Below are 23,997 nucleotides of genomic sequence, written 5' to 3'. Positions count from 1 at the left end.
AGGGTCCTGTTGGTTCAAGACTTGGTGCATCGGTATCACTTTCTTACTGTGGCAGAGAGAACGGTCTATGACTTGGGAGGCTGGAGTCTGATAACTTTTAGGGCCTTCCTCTTCCTCTTGTGTTGCTTTCATTTGTTAAATGCATTGGTGACTCACAACAAAAACAAGTCTAGCCAGGTGATCAGTTGTTCTCCCTACATCCCCTTTTCTAATGAAAACCACAACCATAACACCCACAAATAATGTAATTGTTTTATCAAAATAGTTAACCCTTTTTTGCAATAATCATTGATCTGGCTTTCAAATGTGTGAAAATGCCCTTTTTGTTACACATTTAACCATAAACAATCCACATCCACAAACTTCTGGGGAGCAGGATTTATAGAAAATGAAGACAGGTCCCAAACAATCTCTAAAGCGCAAGCCCACGTGCTAGTGAGTAGCCAGCTAATCTTTCAATTTAAAGTACAGCCAACTTGGATCTACTTGCTTGCTAAAAAGGCAGAACCTTTGAACTGTTATGAAAACACCCTCCTGTCTGTCTTCAACTGTTTGAACAGCCTGTTCACTTTGTTTAGATGCTGAAATCAAGTGGCCTACATGGATAATAAGATGCTCATTTCTCAGAATGAGAATGAGTTGCCAATTCCTTATATAAATGCATATTTTTATGCTCACTGTGCAATTATAAAAACACAGACTAGACAGCTAGCACATAACAGTATGTGGCTAAAATGCTGCTAGTGGTACCACAATACAGCGCGAGACAGAAACTGAGCCTTCATTTTCCACAATGTTCATTGACACTCGCGTTTTAGTATGGTGTGCTCTGTTCTACATTTTGGGAGTTGAGACATAAGGCAACCGTTAGAAGGGGAATCGACTGATTCTGTTGGACCAAATCACAAATAGCGAGTTGAAACAGCTTGTTGTCAGAGGAAGAAGTGATCTTTCGTCTTTGTTGTTGTGAGTGGCAGGGTGAGGGGCTTGGTGTATGTGTGAGTGGGAAGGTGCACAGTGCACACAGAACAGAAGAAGCGAAGGAGATGAGACCATCTCTGTAATCAGACAACGTGAGGAGCGCTTTATATCTGTGGCAAATATTTAGAAAGATGCAAGTCCCCTCTTAACGTTACAGCATTGTTGCATTAGGTAGGCCTATTTTCTGATTCCCCCCCCTTTGATGATCATGATTGAGACCCGTTACTGGTAGTTTTGTGGTAACTGCACAGTGATTTTAATTTTGGTTAGGGATTTATTTTAACATAACGATTCAACTTCATTTAAACTTTTTGAAGTTTAAACGTTCACACCGCTAGCGCGTCTGGGGTTAGGATAATGAATATGCTTGGAGGAACGCAGAGACATTAGCTAGTTAATTATTCAGACTGGGGAAGCCAGAGAGAAATAGATGGAGGACAAACATTCCAGACAGCCACATCAATAAGAAATCAGACTTATATTCTCATATTCTTACTCAATGGTAACTCATATGACAATAACAATGCAGCATGTGTGTAGCGGTTAAGTTGTTTTTAGCTGCTTTCATAGACAGAAGAATTATAACAAATCAGGCATGACTGATCAGATGATGGAGATATGATGATGATGATCGGATTCAAGTCACTTTTAGAGACCGGCAGTGTTTAGCTGCTTCCATAAGCCTGCTTTAATGGATCAAAGGCCTGACGACTTACCAGATGATGATAACGGGGTGACATACCACTTGGGATCATCTATTAGCAAATTGGTGGGCAAAGCCGAACCGAGGGAAACTTCTGCATCTAAAGACTTCCAAAATGTTTTGGTTAAAATACACTATCTATACAAAAGTAGGTGGACAGCCACACCCGTATAAAATCGAGCACACAGCAATCTCCATAGACAAACACTGGCAATAGAATGGCCTTACTGAAGAGCTCAGTGACTTAACGTGGCATCGTCATAGAATGCCACCTTTACAACATCAAATTGCTGCCCCGGTCAACTGTGAGTGGTGTTATTGTGAAGTGGAAACGTCTAGGTGCAACAATGGCTCAGCCGCGAAGTGGTAGGCACTTGCAACACTCACTACAGAGTTCCAAACTGTCTCTGGAAGCAACGTCAGCACACGAACCGTTTGTCGGGAGCTTCACGAAACGGGTTTCCATGGCCGAGCAGAAGAGTGGAGGCTGTTATAACAGCAAAAGGGGGGACCAACTCCATATTAATACCCATGATTTTGGTATGAGATGTTTGACAAGCAGGTGTCCACATACTTTTGTAAAAATAAACACTTTCCAACTGGTCTCGCACATAATGTCTAAGCAACCATCCTGATCAATTAGCAGATATGAGAGCAACACCAGCACAAAGATTCTTAGTACAGGTGGACAATCTTCTGAGGTGTGCAGGAATTGGGTAACTGGCTAGGTCCCTAAGAACATCTATTACGGTTCTTGAACATAAGTGAACGTCTATGATGAATGTCCCTTGTGCCAGACATGACTGACTGCATTACAGGAAAACAATGAAAGTAAATGCCCAGAGCTGTGTGTGAGTGTGTGTGTTTATTTATGCATAATTAGAATGGCAGTGAAGAGACATACTTATTGAAAACCCACCGCCAGTCTGCTGTCGACCGTGACACCCCTGGAATGTAATTTGGGGTGGTTGAGATTTCCCTAAACCCACAAACACTTCCCCAAACAATAAATATGCCATTCAACCTGCCTGGCCATACAGCCGCTTTGATAGATCAGATAGATTATCTGAAAAAAATTAAAAACGTAGTGGAGAGTCTAAACGCTCTAAATTGCATAAATTCAGTCTGTCAAGAGTCAAGGATACGGAACGAAAAATGAATAATGCCTAGATCACTAGAGCCATCGTACTCTGCATTGCTTGATTAGTAGAAATGAAAACTAACTCCAATGCACAGTGTTATGCTTGGACATCAACAAAAGTTGACGCTTAAACCGTACTATAGCAACAAGCATACGTCTCACCTTAGTTGGTATCATAGCACACTTACAGGTAACATATTTAGTCTTAACTTCTTATGGCTGAAGGGGCAGTATTGAGTAGCTTGGATGAAAGGTGCCCATTGTAAACGGCCAGCTCCTCAGTCTCAGTTGCTAATATATGCATATTATTATTAGTATTGGATAGAAAACACTCTAAAGTTTATAAACCTGTTTGAATTAAGTCTGTGAGATTAACAGAACTCATATGGCAGGCAAAAACCTGAGAAGTTCCACTTCCTGTTTGGATTTTTTTCTGGGGGTGCCATATTTTCAACCAAGCTCTTATTCAAAATACAGATATATGGATGGGTTTTCACTTCCTACGGCTTCCACTAGATGTCAACAGTCAATAGAACTAAGTCTGATGAGTCTAATGTGAAGGGGGGTCGAAGGAGACAGAATTTAGTATGAGGTGCCATGAGGTGACCATGCATTCAACACGCGCGTTCACGTGAGAGGCAGCTCCGTTCCATCTCTCAATTGAAGTCGATTTAATTCTCTGGTTGGAACGTTATTCAAGATGTATGTTAACAACATTACAGATTGATTCAGTACATCGTTTGCCATGTTTCTACCGACTAACGGAATGTTTGGACATTTCGTCACGTTATAGTGGTCGCGCTTTGAGACTTTGGTTAGGGTATTTGGTAAACAATTTGAAAGTAGCTAATTTGACATAAATAATGGACATGAACGAACAAATCAAGCATTTATTGTGGACCTGGTATTCCTAGGACTGCATTCTGATGAATTCATCAAAGGTAAGGAAACATTTTTCATGTATTTTCTGGTTTCTGTTGAGTCCAACATGGTGGCTAATTTGGCTAATCATCTGAGCTCCGTCTCAGATTATTGCATGGTTTATATTTCCGTAAAGTTTTTTTGACCTGACACAGCGGTTGCATTAAGGAGAGGTATATCTATAATTCTGTGTGTATTACTTGTATTATTATTTATATTTATGTTGAGTATTTCTGTTGAAATGATGTGGCTATGCAAAGTCACTTGAAGCTTTTGCAACTAGTGAATCTAACGCCTCAATGTAAACTCAGATTTTTTGATATAAATATGAACTTAATCAAACAAAACATGCATGTATTGTGTAACATGAAGTCCTATGAGTGTCATCTGATGAAAATAATCGAAGGTTAGTGATTAATTTTATCTCTATTCTGGTTTTTGTGAAAGCTATCTTTAGCTGGAAAAAATGGCTGTGGTTTTGTGGTGACCTAACAATCGTTTGTAGTGCTTTCGCTGAAAAGCCTATTTGAAATCGGACACGTTGGTGGGATTAACAACAAGATTACCTTTAAAATGATATAAGACACATGAATGTCTGAGGAATTTTAATTATGAGATCTGTTTTTTTAATTTGGCGCCCTGCACTTCGACTGGCTGTTGTCATATCGATCCCGTTAACGGGACTGCAGCCATAAGAAGTTGTTAAGTAACATTCAGCACATCAAAACCAAAGTAGTAATCAAACCCACAACTCAAAGACCCTCTGGATAGGAGCATCTGTTAAATGACTCAAATGTCATGTAGATGGCCTTAACCATCAGAAGTACACTTTATATTGCTCCATTCAAACCCCACTTCCCCTGGCAACAACACAGTAGTCCGACTCATTGGACATGCAAGCAGGCGTCAACCAGAGATGCTCAATCAACAAAACGCAACTCTTCCAGGCCTGTTTGACATAAAGGGTATTCAGTCATTTACTATGATATCCATCTGCAACTATCTGCATGGCATGTCAATAACACCGGCGATATTAAACTCTGGAGGACAACGACCAACTTTGGCAGAGTGGAAGTGTACACTTAACACATGTCCGGAAGACAAACGACTAGGGCTGCGTGAGCGGAATTAAAACACACAAACACACACACAGAGACAGCGAGCGAGACAGCACGAGAGAGAGAGACTCGTCCTCAGAGAGATCTATTCACACTTGTCAGAGCTCATCTGCACCCTAAAACAAAGGGAAGAGAAAAGGCATCAGAGTGGATTTTACATTAATTTCCCGCTTGGTGCCACAATGTTCCAGCAGGCATCTGTGCACACAAAATGGCAGCTTATGCTGAGAGCTCATCGCTGGATGGCTTGGGGGGATTTCATTAGCTAGCACCACAGGGTGTGTATGTTTGTGTGGCCAATGGGTAACACAGCTGTGACTAAATCTCTAGGTCCAGATCTAATGACATGAAGACTTAACAGTTTCAGATGGGGCCAAATGCTTCTTGCGACTTCCATTTTCAAATAATATAAAATAAGAGGGATATTAGGTACTGGGGGAGATTCAGATGAAACCTTCTGTTCCAGTTTTTCCACATGGAGTGTCAGCCCCCTAGAGTTGCTGTCCACACCCGCGCATAAATGTCATTAGCATAATACAAAAATTGCCATCAAAGTCTGTCTGTTTATTAAGGTAGAAACTTCTGGTTTTTGCATGGGCTGCATCTCAATCCAACGCACCCTACGATGTCGGCCTTTCGTCTCTGCAGTGGAAGGTGGCAGAGCTACAGCGGAAGGTGGCAGAGCTACAGCTGTTTGTCAAACCCAGAGACATTCTGAAAATCGGCCTTCTCAAAAAAACGCTTGGGCTAGAAATTGTTTACTGTACGACACCCACAAGCTTCACGGGACTCGTTGGTCGCTGGCGCCGGCATCCCAAATCCGAACAGATCTTGTCACAAAAACGAATGTAGCATCCGAATGGTTTGAGGTAGAAACTAATATGACCCCACCATAAAAAGCTGAGACTCTCAAACATGACCACATTCTGTTTCTATGGGCTAATAGCATTAAGGCCATATTCAATGTTTCAAATATTTTTTATACCTATATGGGTCCTAAAATTCTAAATCTGTTTTCTCAGTTTTGATTTTTCCAGGTTTTTGTTTTTCCCCATGTTTTTCAATCCACAGCAATGCTTTAACCACATCAGTATGCTAGACCACTTCTGAGGTCTGGGAAAAATGTAAGGAATTTAGATTTTTGGGAGTAGTTACACTTTAATTAAACTGTGTACCAGGAAGAGACCGTTGTTTGGTTAGCAATGTTTGTTACGCAAATGTGACTCCAGAGTTTGCCAAACAAAATGGCCACTGGATTGATGCAAATAATCCTAATATCATTCTGCCATGTAGGGTCAGGGTACTTTGTACTTAACATTTAATTGAGAAGGTTTTTGGGAAAGCCTTTCCATCTCTCCATGAAAACGGTTATCATCAGCATCATTGCTAATGGCTACACAATGTGAAAAAACACATGCACAGCGCACACACAGACTGGGGCATTCCTGTGCCGTTTCAGAAAGCTGTAGGAAAATACAACTGACCGATGCATTTCGTTCATGTCTTATTCAATACATTTAATTGATTTCCTACTAAGTTCAATAGATTTTTGAATATGGTTGAACTCCGTTTTCATGTCTGGATTTCGTGATTCCATCCGCAACACATTTTATAGGGCCCCTACAAAGGCTTAAGGTAAATTCACACGCTACAGAAATGGAAGGTACGGAGCGTAACGCAGTGTTGCAAAGGTTTTTTGCTACCTGGAAATTGAGACGCAACATATCATTCCTTGCGAAGACTTGAGGGGGCAGTATTGAGTGAGTTTTGCAACGGAAGTCCCACCCCTGTGTCTCCATCACATCTTTTCCGGTATCCCTTCTGGTATAAACACAGAAACAAATGGGGAACGTGCTGCTACTTTGCTTCTACTACTTGCAACCATCCGTGGTTTGTTCTTTTCTTTAGAGATTTGCTACGAGCAATGATGTCTAGGTCTCTGTCCAGTTGAGGAGAGTCTGTGGGCTGATGAGAATACGAGAACCTCTACAACCCTTCGATGCGGTTGTATTCGGACAAGCACGCAAAAGACAACCGCTGGAGGAAGATATCAAGATATCAATGTGAACACCGATACTGATATCAAAGAAACATGGAAAGATTCGGGGCCGGTAAGTTCGCAATCTGAAAAGGGTGAGAGAGACTAGGAGTGGGGCTGTTGCCAGTGTGTGTGTGTCCAGCCGATTGTCCGACAACTGGATTGGCTTCATGTTTACGCGAAACATCGTCAACACACAAATTTCAGATACGGTATGTACTCGTCATGCAGCCGACTCCTTTTGTACATTGTGTGTGTTTGTGATCTTATGTTTAGCAGACCTAGATAGAACATGTGAGTTCAGCTCTTTTCTCAATGTGAGAAATTGTGAGTGGGAAATATCCTGTGCTGTTATCTTAATGATTAGCAGGGCTAGTTCAAAGATCTGAAAACAGACTGCGGTGTGTGGTAAATCAGATTTATGTTTATGAAATCAGTTCTCTTGAGTGAGTATTTTAACTCAAAGGAGCCCATGGAGATGTTTTAAGATTGCTTGAAATGTATTCGCCATCTGCTTGAAATTGCAAGATGGGGATGGTGTTTTGGACAGCCCGAGATGGCGCTGAGCCCAGAGGGCCCATCTACAGGTGGTTCATCACCTTCCCAGACCCTCTCCCCAACACCCAATGCACCATCCAGGAGCACCCTCACTCTCTGCCCTGCAACTCCATCAACCTCCGTCCTATCTCCCCAACCCAGCTCCAGTGGCAGGAAGAGGAAGACAGCGGAGGATCGTTAGGGTCACTGACATTGTGCAGTGGATGGATGAGTTAAAGAAACGGCAACATCCAGCAAAGGCCTTCTACGACGCCATGGTACCATGGATGACGTCTATTCCTCCTGATCAATATCTCCCGTTTGTAACTATGTAACTATGACTTTCACAGGAACATTGATCAGTACCATGTCTCCACTCAGACAGAGCCCTCTGTCTCACGCCAAAATTGAGTATTGTGCGCTGAACACATTAGTACTGATGTTGGGTAATATACTGTTTATTGGCTTATTTTGTCGTTCACATGTTAATTAAGGGGGTGGGTAATTTACTGGTGTTTACTTTGTGTTTTCTTATCCTATTTCCCCTTTCAACACACTTGAGAGCACAGTCTTTTAATGCACGTTTTGTTTTACACTGCAGTATTGTCTTTAATATTGTGTTTTACACTGCAGTATTGTCTTTAATATTGTGTTTTACACTGCAGTATTGTCTTTAATATTGTGTTTTACACTGCAGTATTGTCTTTAATATTGTGTTTTACACTGCAGTATTGTCTTTAATATTGTGTTTTACACTGCAGTATTGTCTTTAATATTGTGTTTTACATTGCAGTATTGTCTTTAATATTGTGTTTTACATTGCAGTATTGTCTTTAATATTGTGTTTTACATTGCAGTATTGTCTTTAATATTGTGTTTTACACTGCAGTATTGTCTTTAATATTGTGTTTTACACTGCAGTATTGTTTTTAATATTGTGTTTTACACTGCAGTATTGTTTTTAATATTGTGTTTTACACTGCAGTATTGTTTTTAATATTGTGTTTTACATTGCAGTATTGTTTTTATATTGCAGGATTTTTTTTGTTTTATTGCACTATTTCCCTCGTGATACCTTCTCGTGATCGTAAATAAATATCTGGTTATTTGTACTTTCAGCAGAAAATATTACTGTTCTGAAATCAGTCAAAATTGTACTCGTTTGTACATGCGATATGTAAATTGGGTTAATGTCTTGGAGGGAGGGGGGTGTCTGTCCTTATTATCTACAGATGGACAGTCAGTCATTCTCACCCATGTACCACAAGGTTATACATGGTCATGTAGATTATGTAAAAGTCTTGAGCCTAAAAAATATGACAAACACCCCAAGGATTGAAGTGACTCATTATGGTAGTCTTTGGGACAATCGGAAGTATTGAAAATGTCTTTCCTTGTTAATGCTTCGTATAGGTTGTTGTACAAGAGACATGTATTCTCCATCGTCCCCTCTTGTAGTGTTCAGGGGTAATTTTTTATTCTCCTGAGTACTAAGAGCCATTCAAGTTCTAGCAGTTCAACCTGTAGCAATTGCAATTCAGAGACATGTTTACTTCCTCGGCTAGTTAAATCCTTAAAAAAAGGTAGAGTTGAAAAGCACAGAACACCAGACAAAAAGGCACATAACACCGGATCCAGAAGTTCAAAAGCCATCGCTAGCTACAGTCAGAGTGTCTCGGATCCTCTTGCTTGGTTAGCTACTCTGGCTTCCCAAGCCCCCTAGTGGATACAGAATACACAAGGCGGACTTCCTCTCTGGGTGAAACGCAGTGACGATGTGGACAAAAGTGTGGACAAAAGTGTGCGCTGCCCCCCCCCCCCCAAAAGACTCCGCTCTTTCACATGCATGCACGTCGATCAACGGCGAAGCTTGTAACCCTTCCCTACTCTTCCCAAAGTAATTTAAACTAAAACTATTCGATAGACTAGGTATAACAGTTATGTAAAAAAAAAAAAAGCACAGACATCAGAAAGTGTAACGCGTTGACTATTTCTTACTTCAAACTCATTTCACAGCTACGGTCTGGTACCATAAGGAGCATCCATATTGCTGTACTAACAAGCACTGAAAGTTTCAGTTTGAAAAAGTTGTGGTCATTTAATTATCTTTGCTATGCTAATAGTGTCTAGTCTGATACCTGGTGGGTCTGTAGAGCTGGGAACGTCCTCTCTGCTCTATGAAACATTCTAGTTGGCGTGTTCCACTGACTGAGGGGGAAACTGAATGTGAAAGGGCCTGATCATTACCTACTGGTCTTGGACTGTTCCTTTATTCAACAGAAGAATGTACTCTAATTTGCTACAATACTTTACCCAATCAAAGCTTACGCTCTTATGGAGAAGAGTCAAAAACAGTTAGGACTGACCTCAGAAATGAATTGTTAGACTGTTCCCATCATATGACTTTACCTGTATCCTAATACGTTTAGTTTCCTTAGACTCATTTGTGTGCTCCTTAACATGAGTCCATGCGGTGTCTGTGTTGCCCACGAGGGGATGTGGGTCAGCTGGTTTTGTTTCTTAGGTAGCAGCAGCTGGGGTACAGCATGCCTGGATGAGCACACACACTACCTCAGTGTCCACACGCACATGGGCCTGCGGCTCTCCAGTGAGCTCTCTTAGTTTTCTGTTGCATGCATACTGAACACAACCGTGAGCGCCAACAATGGAAGTCTTTACTTGGCCAGTTCAATGCTTGTCCAGACAGTGACACTATACGAGCTTGAAGAGGACACATCCTTGGCATTCAACAGAAAGGAAAGAGGGAGATAGTTTTGTTCTCAGTGTGTATTGAAGAATCTCTGAATACACACAATAGAAACACCATGTGTGTGCATGCATCTACTTCCCCTGTTGTTCCATAGCACATATCCAGGTCATGGTCTATTCAACCACCCATGTCGTCAAGAAGAAGTGTTTACTTATAAAAAAATAAAAATAAATGTCTCTTCTCATCAAGAACTTCTGATGATTTGGCTGGCAGGGGAGAGTGAGAAAAAGGGTGGAGAGAGAGGAGATAAAAGGATGGTTGCTTCCACTAAGGTGTGAGTGGACTGAGGCAGAACGTGAAAGAGCCAACAGGCAGGAAGACATTCAGCTTCCAGTGGGCTATTGCTTTGGGCGCCATATTGACTAACCTGTAGTACATACATGTTTACATTTAGAGTAATTTAGCAGATGCTCTTAAACAGAGTGACTTACAGTAAGTAGTGAGTGAGTGCTTACATTTTCATACTTTTTCCCATACTGGTCTCCCAAGGGAAAAACGCATTAGCTCGAACAACTCTATACAGGCCTTATTGCACGCCATTTTACAACCTACAGAATTGTGAAAACAGCTCTTCTCTGTCCTGGCACCCCAATGGTGGAATCAGCTTCCCCCTGAAGCTAAGAAACATCTGAAACCCAACGTAAGATTTTTACTATTCATTTATTTGAAACACTTAACCAGCTGTTGCACTCGACCCTCCCCACCACCCAGCTCTGACTACTAACAACTATGTCATTGAGGAAAAATGTACTTTCTATGCCGGAGATATGTGGTTGTCCCACCTAGTCATCTTAAGATGAATGCACCAACTGTATGTCACTCTGGATAAGAATGTCTGCTAAATGACTCAAATGTCAAATGTCATTGTGACAGCATTGTTATATCATGCCGGTAGAGTGTTCTCCTTGACTTATGTCGGCAGTTCTTGGAATATTACTCAAAGAAGAAAAAAAACAGCTGATGGGCTCTCCTTTCCAATCATGGATAACATTGACAGTCAACATAATAAAGCTGAATGTCTGGGGGGGGGGGGGGGGGGACACAACTAACAAAGCTCTCTAAATATAAGCCTAGCGCTAATGCAGGACATTTTACAAGAACTGCTATAATGGCAAACTGAGCGGCAGAGCTACAGCTAATTGTGTTAACATGAACATGCAGGATTTACAAGGTACCTACACAAATAGCCAAGTATTCCCAAGTTAAAGACAGTCAGCTCACATGGTTTGTAGAAACTTGAGGCGTATGAATGGGAACACAGGAGAGTGAATTATGGATGAGGGGAAGGTACAGTGGTCGACCTCTCCTCCACATCCTCCTGGCAGTGCCCTCACTATAAACCCAGGAGGGGCCTGGGCTGGCACAGCCTAAACAGATAGGTTATGGGGCTCAAATAACTCCATATTTCCCCACATAGCCTAGTACAATATTTGGCCCAAACTAAACAGGTAGCCTAATGGCTCTGAACTGGAGCTCGGTCCCAGATTCCTCAATAGTGCACAACTTTCGGCCAAAATCACATGGGGCTACCACACAGTGCTATAGGAAATAGAGCTAACTGAAGGCCCTGGGTAGAAGTTCACCCAAATTCACTCTGGTTTACCCTCACCCAATCGTAACCTTTGCTGATGGAGTTGCCCCTAGACACTGATTCAAGGCCAGTTATGTTTTTCTGCCTAGAGACAACTTCATCAGCAGCAGTCTCTCTCTTCCCAAAGGGGGGCAGTGTGTGCAAGATTCTGTCATATCTATCTCAACACCTAATTGATTCCCCCTGATCAATTAATTGGACATGTCACCAAAGTGCTCCAGGTGAAAATTGGTTGCCGATGATGAAATAATGAATTACCCGAGCTAATTAATTAAGTTCTGGAGCGTGGTGATAAGTTGTGGGACACAGTGAATTAGTGACTGACATGTGCAACACTTTGCTTTGGCTCCTGAGATAAAAAGGGGAGACACTAACGGGGGAGACAATTCGCCAATTTAACCTCCTTGGATTGGTCAGACAGGGTAAACAGAAGAGGAACATAATATACTTGACTACTTCTACATGAACTTCATAATCACAACCACTTAAAACCCCTTGGGTTACTAATAGCAAATGTAACAATGTAAACATTGTTAGAGGATTGACTGAGGTCAGATGTGGTTGTAGCTGATTGTGTTGAATACACCCACAGAATAAAGAGAGAGCTTGAAGTATTTTGATTAAAAAGGAAGAAAAGAATCTCCTTGACTCCTACATGCATTTAGTCAATCACTTGAAAGGCCTTGCATTATTGGAAACAAACGTGATGACAAACAATTCTACAGGTTTGACAGAGGTCAAAGATTGATCCACTGTAACTGAAGCTGGTTGTGTTTATACTATGTACTGTACTTACAGTTTATACTCTTAGGCCTATAAGTCACACACAAAGGGAAAAAATGACTTCAACAGATCAATCCAAGTCCACACTGTAAACCCTGAATTGTGTTAAGGCAAAGTGGTGTACAATAAATCCAGCATCGCTTCTCGCCTCCTAGATCGACAGATAATTAACAGCAAGCTAGAAGCTAAGACACACACAAAATATTGAAAGTAAAAAAGGCTCTAGTCAAGGCCTACTTCTCCCTGGGCCAAAACTCTGGTTAACACACACAGCAGGAGGCCAATTACAGGTCTCCAGATAGACAAGCGCCATGCTGTGGCAGAACAGAGTATGGAGTAAGATCTAGTCCAGTAGTGCCTATACTGTAATCGTGTGGTGGCTTTATTTGTTATTTACGTTATTAGTGGTTATTGTAACCCAACAGATTCTGAAACAATACGTTTAGACAAATCTTACAAGTCGGCCTAAACTGGGAGGGGACACCAGGTAACTAGGCTGAACCAGGATTCAAATACAGCAGAAGATTTAAATCACAGAGTTGTAAAAATCTTCATTCATTCAGACAGACAAACTCAGTGGTACAGGCAACAACCTCAGGTATCCTCCAATAACACCGACACTCCCTTCAGGTTGTCAGTAGTACAGGCAGGTAATGATCTGGTCTGTCTGCCCCCCCCCCCCCGCCCTCCCTGGCCCTCCCCACTCGCCGTGTGCACCTGGTGGTGGGAGCAGGTAATTGCTATGTGGCGTGGTCACGCTCCACACAGCGCTGGGACGACGTAGACACAGGAGAGAAGACTAGTCTCTCTAACGTGGCTGCCCACTGTGCGCGTGTGTTGAGCTAACACGGTGAGGCTGCTGATTTGTGGGAGGGTGGATCTGTAATCAGCTAAATGACCTCGTTCTAAATGATCTGAACACCGATCTGAACACCTCCACACCTTACACACACAGACAGCCGTGTTGAGTCACACGTCTCACGTGAGTCAACCGTGGTGTGAGTCAACCGTGGTGTGAGTGTTAGTTGAGCATGTGTGTGCGTGCCTCCCAGTGTGTGTGTTAAATGAGTATGCTTGTGTATGTGTGGTACTCACTGCTGCAGTGGTGCTTGTCGACGGCCTCTCCCTGAGTGCTGCTCCCAGCGTTCTCCTCTCCAGCCGGCTTCCTGGTGGTTACCACGACAGCCAGGGAGACAGGAGGCACATCCGGAATCTGGAGGTCTGCAGACAACATACAGGGTCAATAAAAAAAATATGTTTTTTATTGTCACATACACCAGAAAGGCGCAGTGAAATGTGTTGTTTTACAAGGTCAGCCCGTAGCGCACAGACACACACACACACACACACACACACTTCTTCCCGACTCCAGGGCAGAACCATATCAGCCAAGATTAGGTTTTGCTGACGCAACCCAACACCAGGCAATCGAACAGTACAAATGGATACCTTTAGCATCTCTACTGGCACATTAAATATTCACTGCTGTATTCCCTTTCAGCTAGTTGACTTCTGCTCCTAAAATATTAATTTGCGGCGGCTTTGTGTGTGCGTGCGCATCACCGTGAAACGGAGGAAATCAGCAGTGATGTGTGTGACCCTAGAAAACCCCTAGTCTTTGATGAGACTGTGTTTCTAAGACAGGAGACTAAGCCTTAGCAGTTTCAATAATACGGTAGTAAAAAGCTCTTATGTGCTCAGAGTGTATCAGCCTGCACACAACCCATCCTCTCTTTTCCCTCCATCCCCAATTCCTCATTCCACCTCCATCACAAGAGCGGCTTACCTCAGTTATACTCACATGCGTGTTTCTGTTCTGCATGCATGTTCGTACAGGATTATTCATTGATAAATATGTGGTGTGTGTAGATTTGCACATGATCCTGTATGTGTATGTTTGCATGTGTGTGGGTGATTCTGTGTATAGAATCAAGCGGAATGTACATGCATAAGTATGAACATATTGTACAACCAAGTACCTATTACTACCAATACTCTATCTACATTCTCCTTGTGCGTGTACACTAACAAGTGTGTTTGTGCGTGATCGTCTTTCTCTGTGACTATACAAGCTTACATACAGTTGAAGTCAGAAGTTTACATACACTTAGGTTGGAGTCATTAAAACTCGTTTTTCAACCACTGCACAAATGTCTTGTTAACAAACTATAGTTTTGTCAAGTCGGTTAGGACATCTACTTTGTGCATGACAAGTCATTTTTCCAACAATTGTTTACAGACAGATTATTTCACTGTATCACAATTCCAATGGGTCAGACGTTTACATACACTAAGTTGCCTGTGCCTTTAAAAAGCTTGGGAAATTCCAGAAAATGATGTCATGGCATTAGAAGCTTCTGATAGGCTAATTGACATCATTTGAGTCAATTGGAGGTGTACCTGTCGATGTATTTCAACGCCTACCTTCAAACTCAGTGCCTCGTTGCTTGACATCATGGGAAAATCAAAAGAAATCAGCCAAGACCTCAGAAAAAAATTGTAGACCACAAGTCTGATTCATCCTTGGGAGCAATTTCCAAATGCCTGAAGGTACCATGTTCATCTGTACAAACAATAGGACGCAAGTATAAACACCATGGGACGACGCAGCCGTCTCCTAGAGATTAACGTACGTTGGTGCGAAAAGTGCAAATCAATCCCAGAACAGCAGCAAAGGACCTTGTGAAGATGCTGGAGGAAACAGGTACAAAAGTATCTATATCCACAGTAAAACGAGTCCTATATCGACATAACCTGAAAGGCCACTCAGCAAGGAAGAAGCCACTGCTCCAAAACCGCCATAAAAAAGCCAGACTACGGTTTGCAAATGCACATGGGGACAAAGATCGTACTTTTTGGAGAAATGTCCTCTGGTTTGATAAAACAAAAATAGAACTGTTGGGCCATAATGACCATCGTTATGTTTGGGGGAAAAAGGGGAAGTCTTGCAAGCCGAAGGACACCATCCCAACCGTGAAGCACGGGGGTGGCAGCATCATGTTGTGGTGGTGCTTTGCTGCAGGAGGGACTGGTGCACTATTCAAAATAGATGGCATCATGAGGAAGGGAAAAGTATGTGGATATATTGAAGCAACATCAGTCAGGAAGTTAAAGCTTGGTCGCAAATGGGTCTTCCAAATGGACAATGACCCCAAGCATACTTCCAAAGTTGTGGCAAAAGGGCTTAAGGACAACAAAGTCAAGGTATTGGAGTGGCCATCACAAAGCCCTGACCTCAATCCCATTGTGGGCAGTACTGAAAAAGCGTGTGCGAGCAAGGAGGCCTACAAACCTGACTCAGTTACACCAGCTCTGTCAGGAGGAATGGACCAAAATTCACCCAACTTATTGTGGGAAGCTTGTGGAAGGCTACCTGAAACGTTTGACCCAAGTTAAACAATTTAAAGGCAATGCTACCAAATACTAATTGAGTGTATGTAAACTTCTGACCCACTGGGAATGTGATTAAAGAAATAAAAGCTGAAATAATTCACTACTATTATTCTGACATTTCACATTCTTAAAATAAAGTGGTGATCCTAACTGACCTAAGACAGGACATTTTTACTCTAATTAAAATGTCAGGAATTGTGAAAAACTGAGTTTAAATGTATTTGGCTAAGGTGTATGTAAACTTCCGACTTCAACTGTATGAATAAATCAACATTGGATCCCATTAGAGTCTAGTTAGGTATTGACCAACCACCCTGGAGCAGGCGAACATACTGTAAACTAGTGGAACATTACAAGTTAATGCATAGTACACAGCCTTAGCAGTGGTGTAAAGTAAAAATACTTTAAAGTACTAAAGTCGTTTTTTGGGTATCTGTACTTTACTATTTATATTTTTGACTACTTATACTTTTCTACATTCTTTAAGAAAATATTGTACTTTTTACTCCATACATTTTCCTTGACACCCAAAAGTACTTGTCAAATTTACGCACTTATCAACCAAACATCCCTGGTCATCCCTACTGCCTCTGATCTGGCGGACTCGTTAAACACACACGCTTTGTTTGTAAATGTCTGAGTGTTGGAGTGTCCCTGGCTTTCCGTAAATAAATAACAACAAGAAAATGGTGCCATCTGGTTTGCTTAACATAAGGAATTTGAAATGATTTATACTTTTGATACTCAAGTATATTTTAAACCAAATACTTTAACTCAAGTAGAATTTCACTGGGTGACTTACCTTTTAATAGAAAATGACTCAAGTCAAAGTATCTAACTTTATTCAAGTATGACAGTTGGGTACTTTTTCCGCCACTGAGCCTTAAGCTAAAGCAACACTTTCTGGCAATCCTACATGCAAGGAACGTGTGTGTGTGTGTTCCTCACCCCTCTTCCTGCGTGACTCCTTGATTTCCTCACACATGCGGTTGAACTCTGGGTCGAGCTCCGAGGCCAGCATGGCGTGCGCCGTGTCCTTCAGACTGCACGCTCTGTGGCGGATGATCTTATCTGGAGGGAGAGAACACATTCTGTCACTAATACACGCGCACATGCACTCAATTATGTATTGGCATTGTAGATACATTATATCTACAGATTCAATTACTTAGGCCTGAAGAATCATATGACAGATATTAATTCGGGCCTACGAGGTTTATGCCCTGCCATCGTTCTCTCCCTGCCTCTGCCCTTCACAAGCACACCCTCTGCTGGCCACAACACAAACTACTGGATGTGTCCCTGCCTGGCCTCCAACACCGGGAGCAAGGGATTATTGGTCTCTTACTGTTTGGATGCAGACAAAATATCTGCCTTTGGTGGTGAATGTAAGGAGACAAACCTCAGGCATACAGTCACTCTCCTCCCTTCTCAGAGACACACATATTGCATACCTAACACACACACACTTCCCTCTAACAAAAAATCTTTATCCTAAAAGCTGGTTGTCAGTGAGTTGAGTGTTTGCACGAGCGCGCATGTATGTGTGTAAACAGACATCCTCCTCTCATTATGCCACACAACCAACAGGTTCAGAAAGAGGGCCAGAGAGGTCGCCATCTGACAGCTTCTAACCACTAATTGGAAGACTGTGTGTGTGTGTGTTTGTGTGTGTGGTACAGTCCTGTACTGTCTGTCAGAGTATGGGGCGACAGGGTGCAGGGCGAGTGTTGAGTGGAGGTCTGTACCCTTATCGAACCCCGTGTCACCTCTGTCGAGAGCTGACAAGGACATTCTGCCACCTACTTTGTGTTATGTGTAAACAGTGTTTTGCTGCGAGTTTGAAAATGTTTGGGTGTTTTCCTCTAGAGTGGTGGAGCTGGTTTGTTTGTGAATGCGGGGTTTACACTGTGTTGAGCGGATAGATTTAGTTTTCTAACTTAATGAAGTTAGAGGAAACAAGGCAACAAGACCTTCCTTCAAGACAGCAGAGTACAGCCTCGGCTTTTACTGCAAACAGGAGGAGGAGAAATGGAAGAGAGGAGTGGAGGAAAGGAGGAAGAAGAGAAGAAAAAGAAAGAATAGGAAGAGAAGGGGACTATTCGGAAGACAAAGGAAGAGGACAGAACACAAAATGTATTTTTCAGTGTCTCAGAGCTCACAATGGGGAGGGGCCTTTAGTGCATCATTTGTGGCCACTGCAATCAAACAAAGGACCTGGGCCTTCCGCCTGCCAAATCACAGATATGATTTATTCATCCATGTGTGAGCTCATGTGTATAAAGCTGCATTTAAATCAAATTGTATTTGTCACATGCTTTATAAACAGGTGTAGACCAACAGTGAAATGCTTACTTACAGGCCCTTCCCAACAATGCAGAGAAATAAAAGAAATAATAGAAAACAATATTTTCTTTAAATTAAAAAAAATACACGAGTAACAATAACTTGGCTATATACATGGGGTACCGGTACAGAGTCGATGTGCAGGGGTACGAGTTAATAGATGTAGATAAGTAGATAACTAGGAATAAAGTGAAGAATAATAAACAGTAACAGCAGGGCATATGAGACGAGTGGAAAAAAGTGTCAATGGCGATAGTCAGGTAGCTATTCGGTTAACCATTTAACTGCGCAACAAGCAGTGAGAACTAAACTAAAGGAGGTTTCTTTGGCCCACAGATGTACAGTATCCCAGGGAGATGGGACAAAGAGGCTCCCTGAGAAATACAACGTCCAGTTTAATTGAATGCTGTCGGGTCGCTAGGCTTCCATTTATATGGCTTTCAATTAACGCCACAGCATACGATGGGAACTTGAGTTCTTACCGTTTTTCCCACTACATTCATTCCAACTGCTTATGAATGATTCATAAGCCTAAATCCATTCCTACAACCTTCACTTTCATTTAAACACCAACACAGCCTGCGTGTTTAAATAATGCATGTTATTCTAATCGATTAGATAACACCTTTTCGTAAGTGACAACCCCTGCTATATTCAACTGTGTGGGAGTGTAGGTTTCAGTGTTTTCCCATAAGTACACAGAGTAGCCAGCCAAATTGGGCAGAACAAGCTCTATTATGGTGTTTCTACGGTACATTCCAATGCCTTGAATCCATCCGAAACACACAGCTAAATTATTGAATACTGTAACGACTTTACCTCTCAAATTGGTCAAACGAATTGTGGTATTGAGTAGAAAGAAATTGCTTTACAATTTAAAAAAATCTTCTTTTTTTTAATTCAGTGTGTTTTTTTTTGTTATCGTCCAGGCCTAGATGATCAGGACTGTCTTTCAAATAAGATAACCTTTAACATAAAACCTGTCTTCTCTTTAGATTAAAGTCATATTTACAGTTTTATTGCAAGATATGAATTGCCAATGTTTGTTAGTTTATTGTGTCAAAAAGAAGAAAAAAAGGTTGTGTTCTGTCAAGAGAACATGGACTGATTCCCTGTTGAGAAACAATACATAATTGTAAGAAAATGGATTTAAAATTGCTAAAATGTTTAGGGGGAGGACCCCCCGCCAGATTGTGTACCGCCACTTTTATACAAAGTCAGTCGCCAATGAATGGACCTACAGGTATGATTGAAGAACGAAGCCAGTGTTAAACATGGGCTTTGCTACACAGAAAGCAGCAGATGACTGATCCATTTTTACACTCAAATCAGTAGGCCCATATCCATACCTTTAATAATATCATTAGCTTTAATAACCTTGCAAAAGAGCTGTTCGTTCTCAAAAAACTCAGCATTAAGCTACACTGACGAGTCACTTTAGCGGTCACTAGCAAGTCTTGACATGGGCTTCGAATTCAAAAAAAGACTGGTGCACTTCACAAAATAGATGGCATCATATTGAAGCATCATATTGAAGCAACATCTCAAAACATCATTCAGGAAGTTAAAACTTGGTCGCAAATGGGTCTTCCAAATGGACAATGACCCCAAGCATACTTCCTAAGTTGTGGCAAAAGGGCTTAAGGACAACAAAGTCAAGGTAATGGAGTGGCCATCACAAAGCCCTGACCTCAATCCAATAGAAGATTTGTGGGCAGAACTGAAAAGGCGTGTGAGCAAAGAGGCCTACAACCCTGACTCCATTACACCAGCTCTGTCAGGAGGAACGGGCCAAAATTCACCCAACTTATTGTGGGAAGCTTTTGGAAGGCTACCCGAAACATTTGACCCAAGTTAAACAATTTAAAGGCAATGCTACAAAAAACTTCTGCCCCACTGGGAATGTGATGAAAGAAATAAAAGCTGAAATAAATAATTCTCTCTTCTATTATTCTGACGTTCCGCATTCTTAAAATAAACTGGTGATCCTAACTGACCTAAGACAGGGAATTTTTACTATGGTTAAATGTCAGGAATTGTGAAAAACAGAGTTTAAATGTATTTGGCTAAGGTGTATGTAAACTTCCGACTTCAACTGTGTGTGTGTGTGTGTAAAATAAAGGGAACACTTAAACAACACAATGTAACTCCAAGTCAATCACACTTCTGTGAAATCAAACTGTCCACTTAGGAAGCAACACTGATTGACAATAAATTTCACATGCTGTTGTGCAAATGGAATAGACAACAGGTGGAAATTATAGGCAATTAGCAAGTGGCCTGCTGGAGGTCATTTTGCAGGGCTCTGGCAGTGCACCTCCTTGCACAAAGGCGGAGGTAGCGGTCCTGCTGCTGGGTTGTTGCCCTCCTACGGCCTCCTCCACGTCTCCTGATGTACTGGCCTGTCTCCTGGTAGCGCCTCCATGCTCTGGACACTACGCTGACAGACACAGCAAACCTTTTTGCCACAGATCGCATTGATGTGCCATCCTGGATGAACTGCACTACCTGAGCCACTTGTGTGGGTTGTAGACTCCGTCTCATGCTACCACTAGAGTGAGAGCACCGCCAGCATTCAAAAGTGACCAAAACATCAGCCAGGAAGCATAGGAACTGAGAAGTGGTCTGTGGTCACCACCTGCAGAATCACTCCTTTTTTGGGGGTGTCTTGCTAATTGCCTATAATTTCCACCTGTTGTCTATTCCATTTGCACAACAGCATGTGAAATTTGCATGTCAATCAGTGTTGCTTCCTAAGTGGACAGTTTGATTTCACAGAAGTGTGATTGACTTGGAGTTACATTGTGTTGTTTAAGTGTTCCCTTTATTTTTTTGAGCAGTGTATAGATACAGTGTGGAGAACAAGTATTTGATACACTGCCGATTTTGCATGTTTTCCTACTTACAAAGCATGTAGAGGTCTGTCATTTTTATCATAGGTACACTTCAACTGTGAGAGACAGAATCTAAAACAAACATCCAGAAAACCACATTGTATGATTTTGAAGTAATTCATTTGATATATCAGCTGATGTAAGAAGGGCTATATAAATACATTTGATTTGTAATCAAGTTGTGAATATCCAACGGAGATTGTCAATAGTATATACAGTAAATGTTGTGGCGAATTAAAACAAAAGATTAGAGGGCTGTGGCCTCCCTGTGAACAGAAGTTATGTTTTGTCTGTAATTAAAACCTTTTTGTTGCTGATTAAGATTTAGTATAGGGAAAACTAACTAAATGTTTATTTTAGGAAAGGATTAAATGTTTCATAGGTGGTTTCCTTGGGAGAGCAGATAGTGAAATTCTGCAGTTCTATTAAGTATAAAGGTACCCAGATCAGGCCGTAAAAGGTGCTCCCAATTAAGTAAGTCCTGGCCATTTGTTTACTTTTGCCCTACGTTTTACCACACCCACCAACACATTATGAATATTTGTTAGTGGGGTCAATACAGTGTCTGATTTATTGCGGGGAATTATTTTATTTGGTTTTAGTAGGATCTTCACGGGTTAGAAACGATGCACCTTAAATTGCACACAAATAAAATGTAGTAAAGTATCCATTGTCCGAATTTTGGTTACACAAGATCTCCTGACAAGAAATGTACTGAAAAACTCAATGTAAACCTGGTACACAATGTTTGAAATGTCTTTAAATACACACACACCCCCTCCATGTGTACCTGAGGGTTCCTTGTCAGGGTTGTACTCCAGGGCATTGCTGCAGATGAGGTCTATGTCCACCAAGAAGTTCTTGGCCGTCAGGTATTTATGGGTGTCGATCTTGGTCATGACCATAGATAGATCCATAGGCTGAATAATCACCTCCAGGTAGTCTGACACCTGAGAAGGAGGGGAGGGAGAAAGTCCATTTAAACTGGTGCAATTCACTCCATTTAATTCAAAATCAGTTAAGAGGAATCGGTCCAGCAGTGTCAATTCTCTAGAAGCAGTGGAATACTCAGAGGCGAGAGGGTGAGGGGACACGACTCAAATAATGACGCAACCTCCCTAGGGTACCTCATTCCTTTTTTTATCATTACTGTATCTAGCGAGGTATACTGTGATATCTAGTATCTACATCATCACGCAGTCTCTGTGTTGTTACCCACCTCCTCGATGTCGACAGGTTTGCTGAAGATGTTGAAGCGTTTGTCTACGGCGAGGCGCTTGGTGACGTCCCTGAGGAATAGACGCAGTTCTCTCAGAGTGTTCTCCTCCTGGTCGGCCAGACGAAGCTGTTCCTCGGGGGAGAGAACCCTGGGGCCAGGGACCTCCGCTACCGGAAGCACCTCCTCACACCGCAGGGCTAACGAGATAAGAGGATAGAGAGTAGGTGAGTGCGTGTGTTTGAGAGCGTTCTCCTCACCTTCTGGGCTACACTGCTTCTCAGGGAAAAGCGGACTGGGGCCTGAAGCCTGCACTACTGGTAGGACCTCAGCATGACAAAAAGCAAGTGATGTGAGAAAGGTTGTGTGTGTGTGTCTGTTAGAGAATGTGTTCTCCTCTGAATCTTCTACTCTAGGTTGATCCTTGTGGGAGAGGTGAGACACACTCAGGCGGGGGGGGGGGGGGGCATCAACTTCTTTCTAAACAAATCAACAAATGAACAAAAACCCTGAACCCCCAGTCTCTGGCCTAAAGAGAGTGATGCGGTTGCTCAATTCCCGAATCAACCCCTAACCACCTGGGCACTCCTGTCAACCTGAAATTATTGGAACAGGAAGAGGGAGAAGGATTTGACTGTAATACAGTATTTGCTTTATGTAATACCCAGACTCTCGCTTAATTAAAATACCTATCCAGTTAGATCTACAATTAGATCTGCTGCTGATAGTTATTAGTAGCCTACCAAACTTGCTAACAGCCAGTCGCTAACGGCTGGTACTCAGCACACTATTGTCCTTCTAATCCCTCAGACATCAATATAAATGCAATAAACAAATCAAACTTCATGAGAGCCCTGGCATTCAGAGTTTGAGCGGATCACCTGTTGCAGCAGAGAACGCTCCTCATAGCTGGTTGATGCATTGAATGACAGTGTTCCTATAAGCCCATGTTGCACAACATTTCTATAGGCCAGTGGTCACCAACCGGTCGATCACGATCGACTGGTCGATCTCCAAGGCATTCCTAGTCAATCACCAAACATTTCTGTAAAAAAAAAAAAAAAAAAAAAGGCTGCCTTTCCTTTAATTTATTCAACAACAAAAAATTGCCGCTGTTGGCGGTAGGTGCACTTGATTCAGCAGCCCTAGCGCCGGGAAGACAAGTGTTCTCATTTTGAAACATTTGATGTGTCTGAAGGTAGAACTCCACCTACCCTGCAGGCCCAGAGAGCAAATCAAGTGCACCTATCAAGGCCTATCACCGGCCAATCAGTTAGCTCAGATAACCGTGTCTGCACAGTTTCCTCGAGCCATAGACTAAAAAGAAGCCTCAAATGCACAGCAAAGTTGATACTGTGAGATGTCCACTTTTAATTCCATGACTAGAGACTTAACGAAAACAGCAAAGAGCTGCTGTTTACGAGTAAGTTCATGTTTAAGTTGTTAGTCAACACTTTGTTCAACACTTATAAGCCATAAAATGTGCATTCTCACTACATCCACTCAAGCTACACCAAGAACTGCAGAAGCAATGAATGAGCATAGCAGTGTTTCGATAAGCTTGC

The 23,997-nt window shown here is 42.0% G+C and overlaps 1 protein-coding gene across 1 annotated transcript in view; it reads right to left on the bottom strand.

Moving 5' to 3' along the window:
• LOC120024103 (ATPase family AAA domain-containing protein 2B-like) overlaps window positions 1–23,997 on the bottom strand; it is a 137,293-nt gene that overhangs the window by 50,826 nt on the left and 62,470 nt on the right. The window contains exons 21-24 of the mRNA XM_038968241.1: window positions 22,436–22,632; window positions 22,007–22,166; window positions 16,925–17,047; window positions 13,679–13,804 (exon numbers count right to left, since the gene is read on the bottom strand). Of these exons, the coding sequence (XP_038824169.1) occupies window positions 13,679–13,804; window positions 16,925–17,047; window positions 22,007–22,166; window positions 22,436–22,632 (606 nt within the window). The remainder of the gene's footprint in view (window positions 1–13,678; window positions 13,805–16,924; window positions 17,048–22,006; window positions 22,167–22,435; window positions 22,633–23,997) is intronic.

The sequence above is a fragment of the Salvelinus namaycush genome, chromosome 29, assembly GCF_016432855.1.
Source record: "Salvelinus namaycush isolate Seneca chromosome 29, SaNama_1.0, whole genome shotgun sequence".
In the NCBI taxonomy this organism is placed as follows: domain Eukaryota; kingdom Metazoa; phylum Chordata; class Actinopteri; order Salmoniformes; family Salmonidae; genus Salvelinus; species Salvelinus namaycush.
Note: the sequence above shows the minus strand (reverse complement) of the source record. Positions and strands in the feature narration are given on the sequence as shown.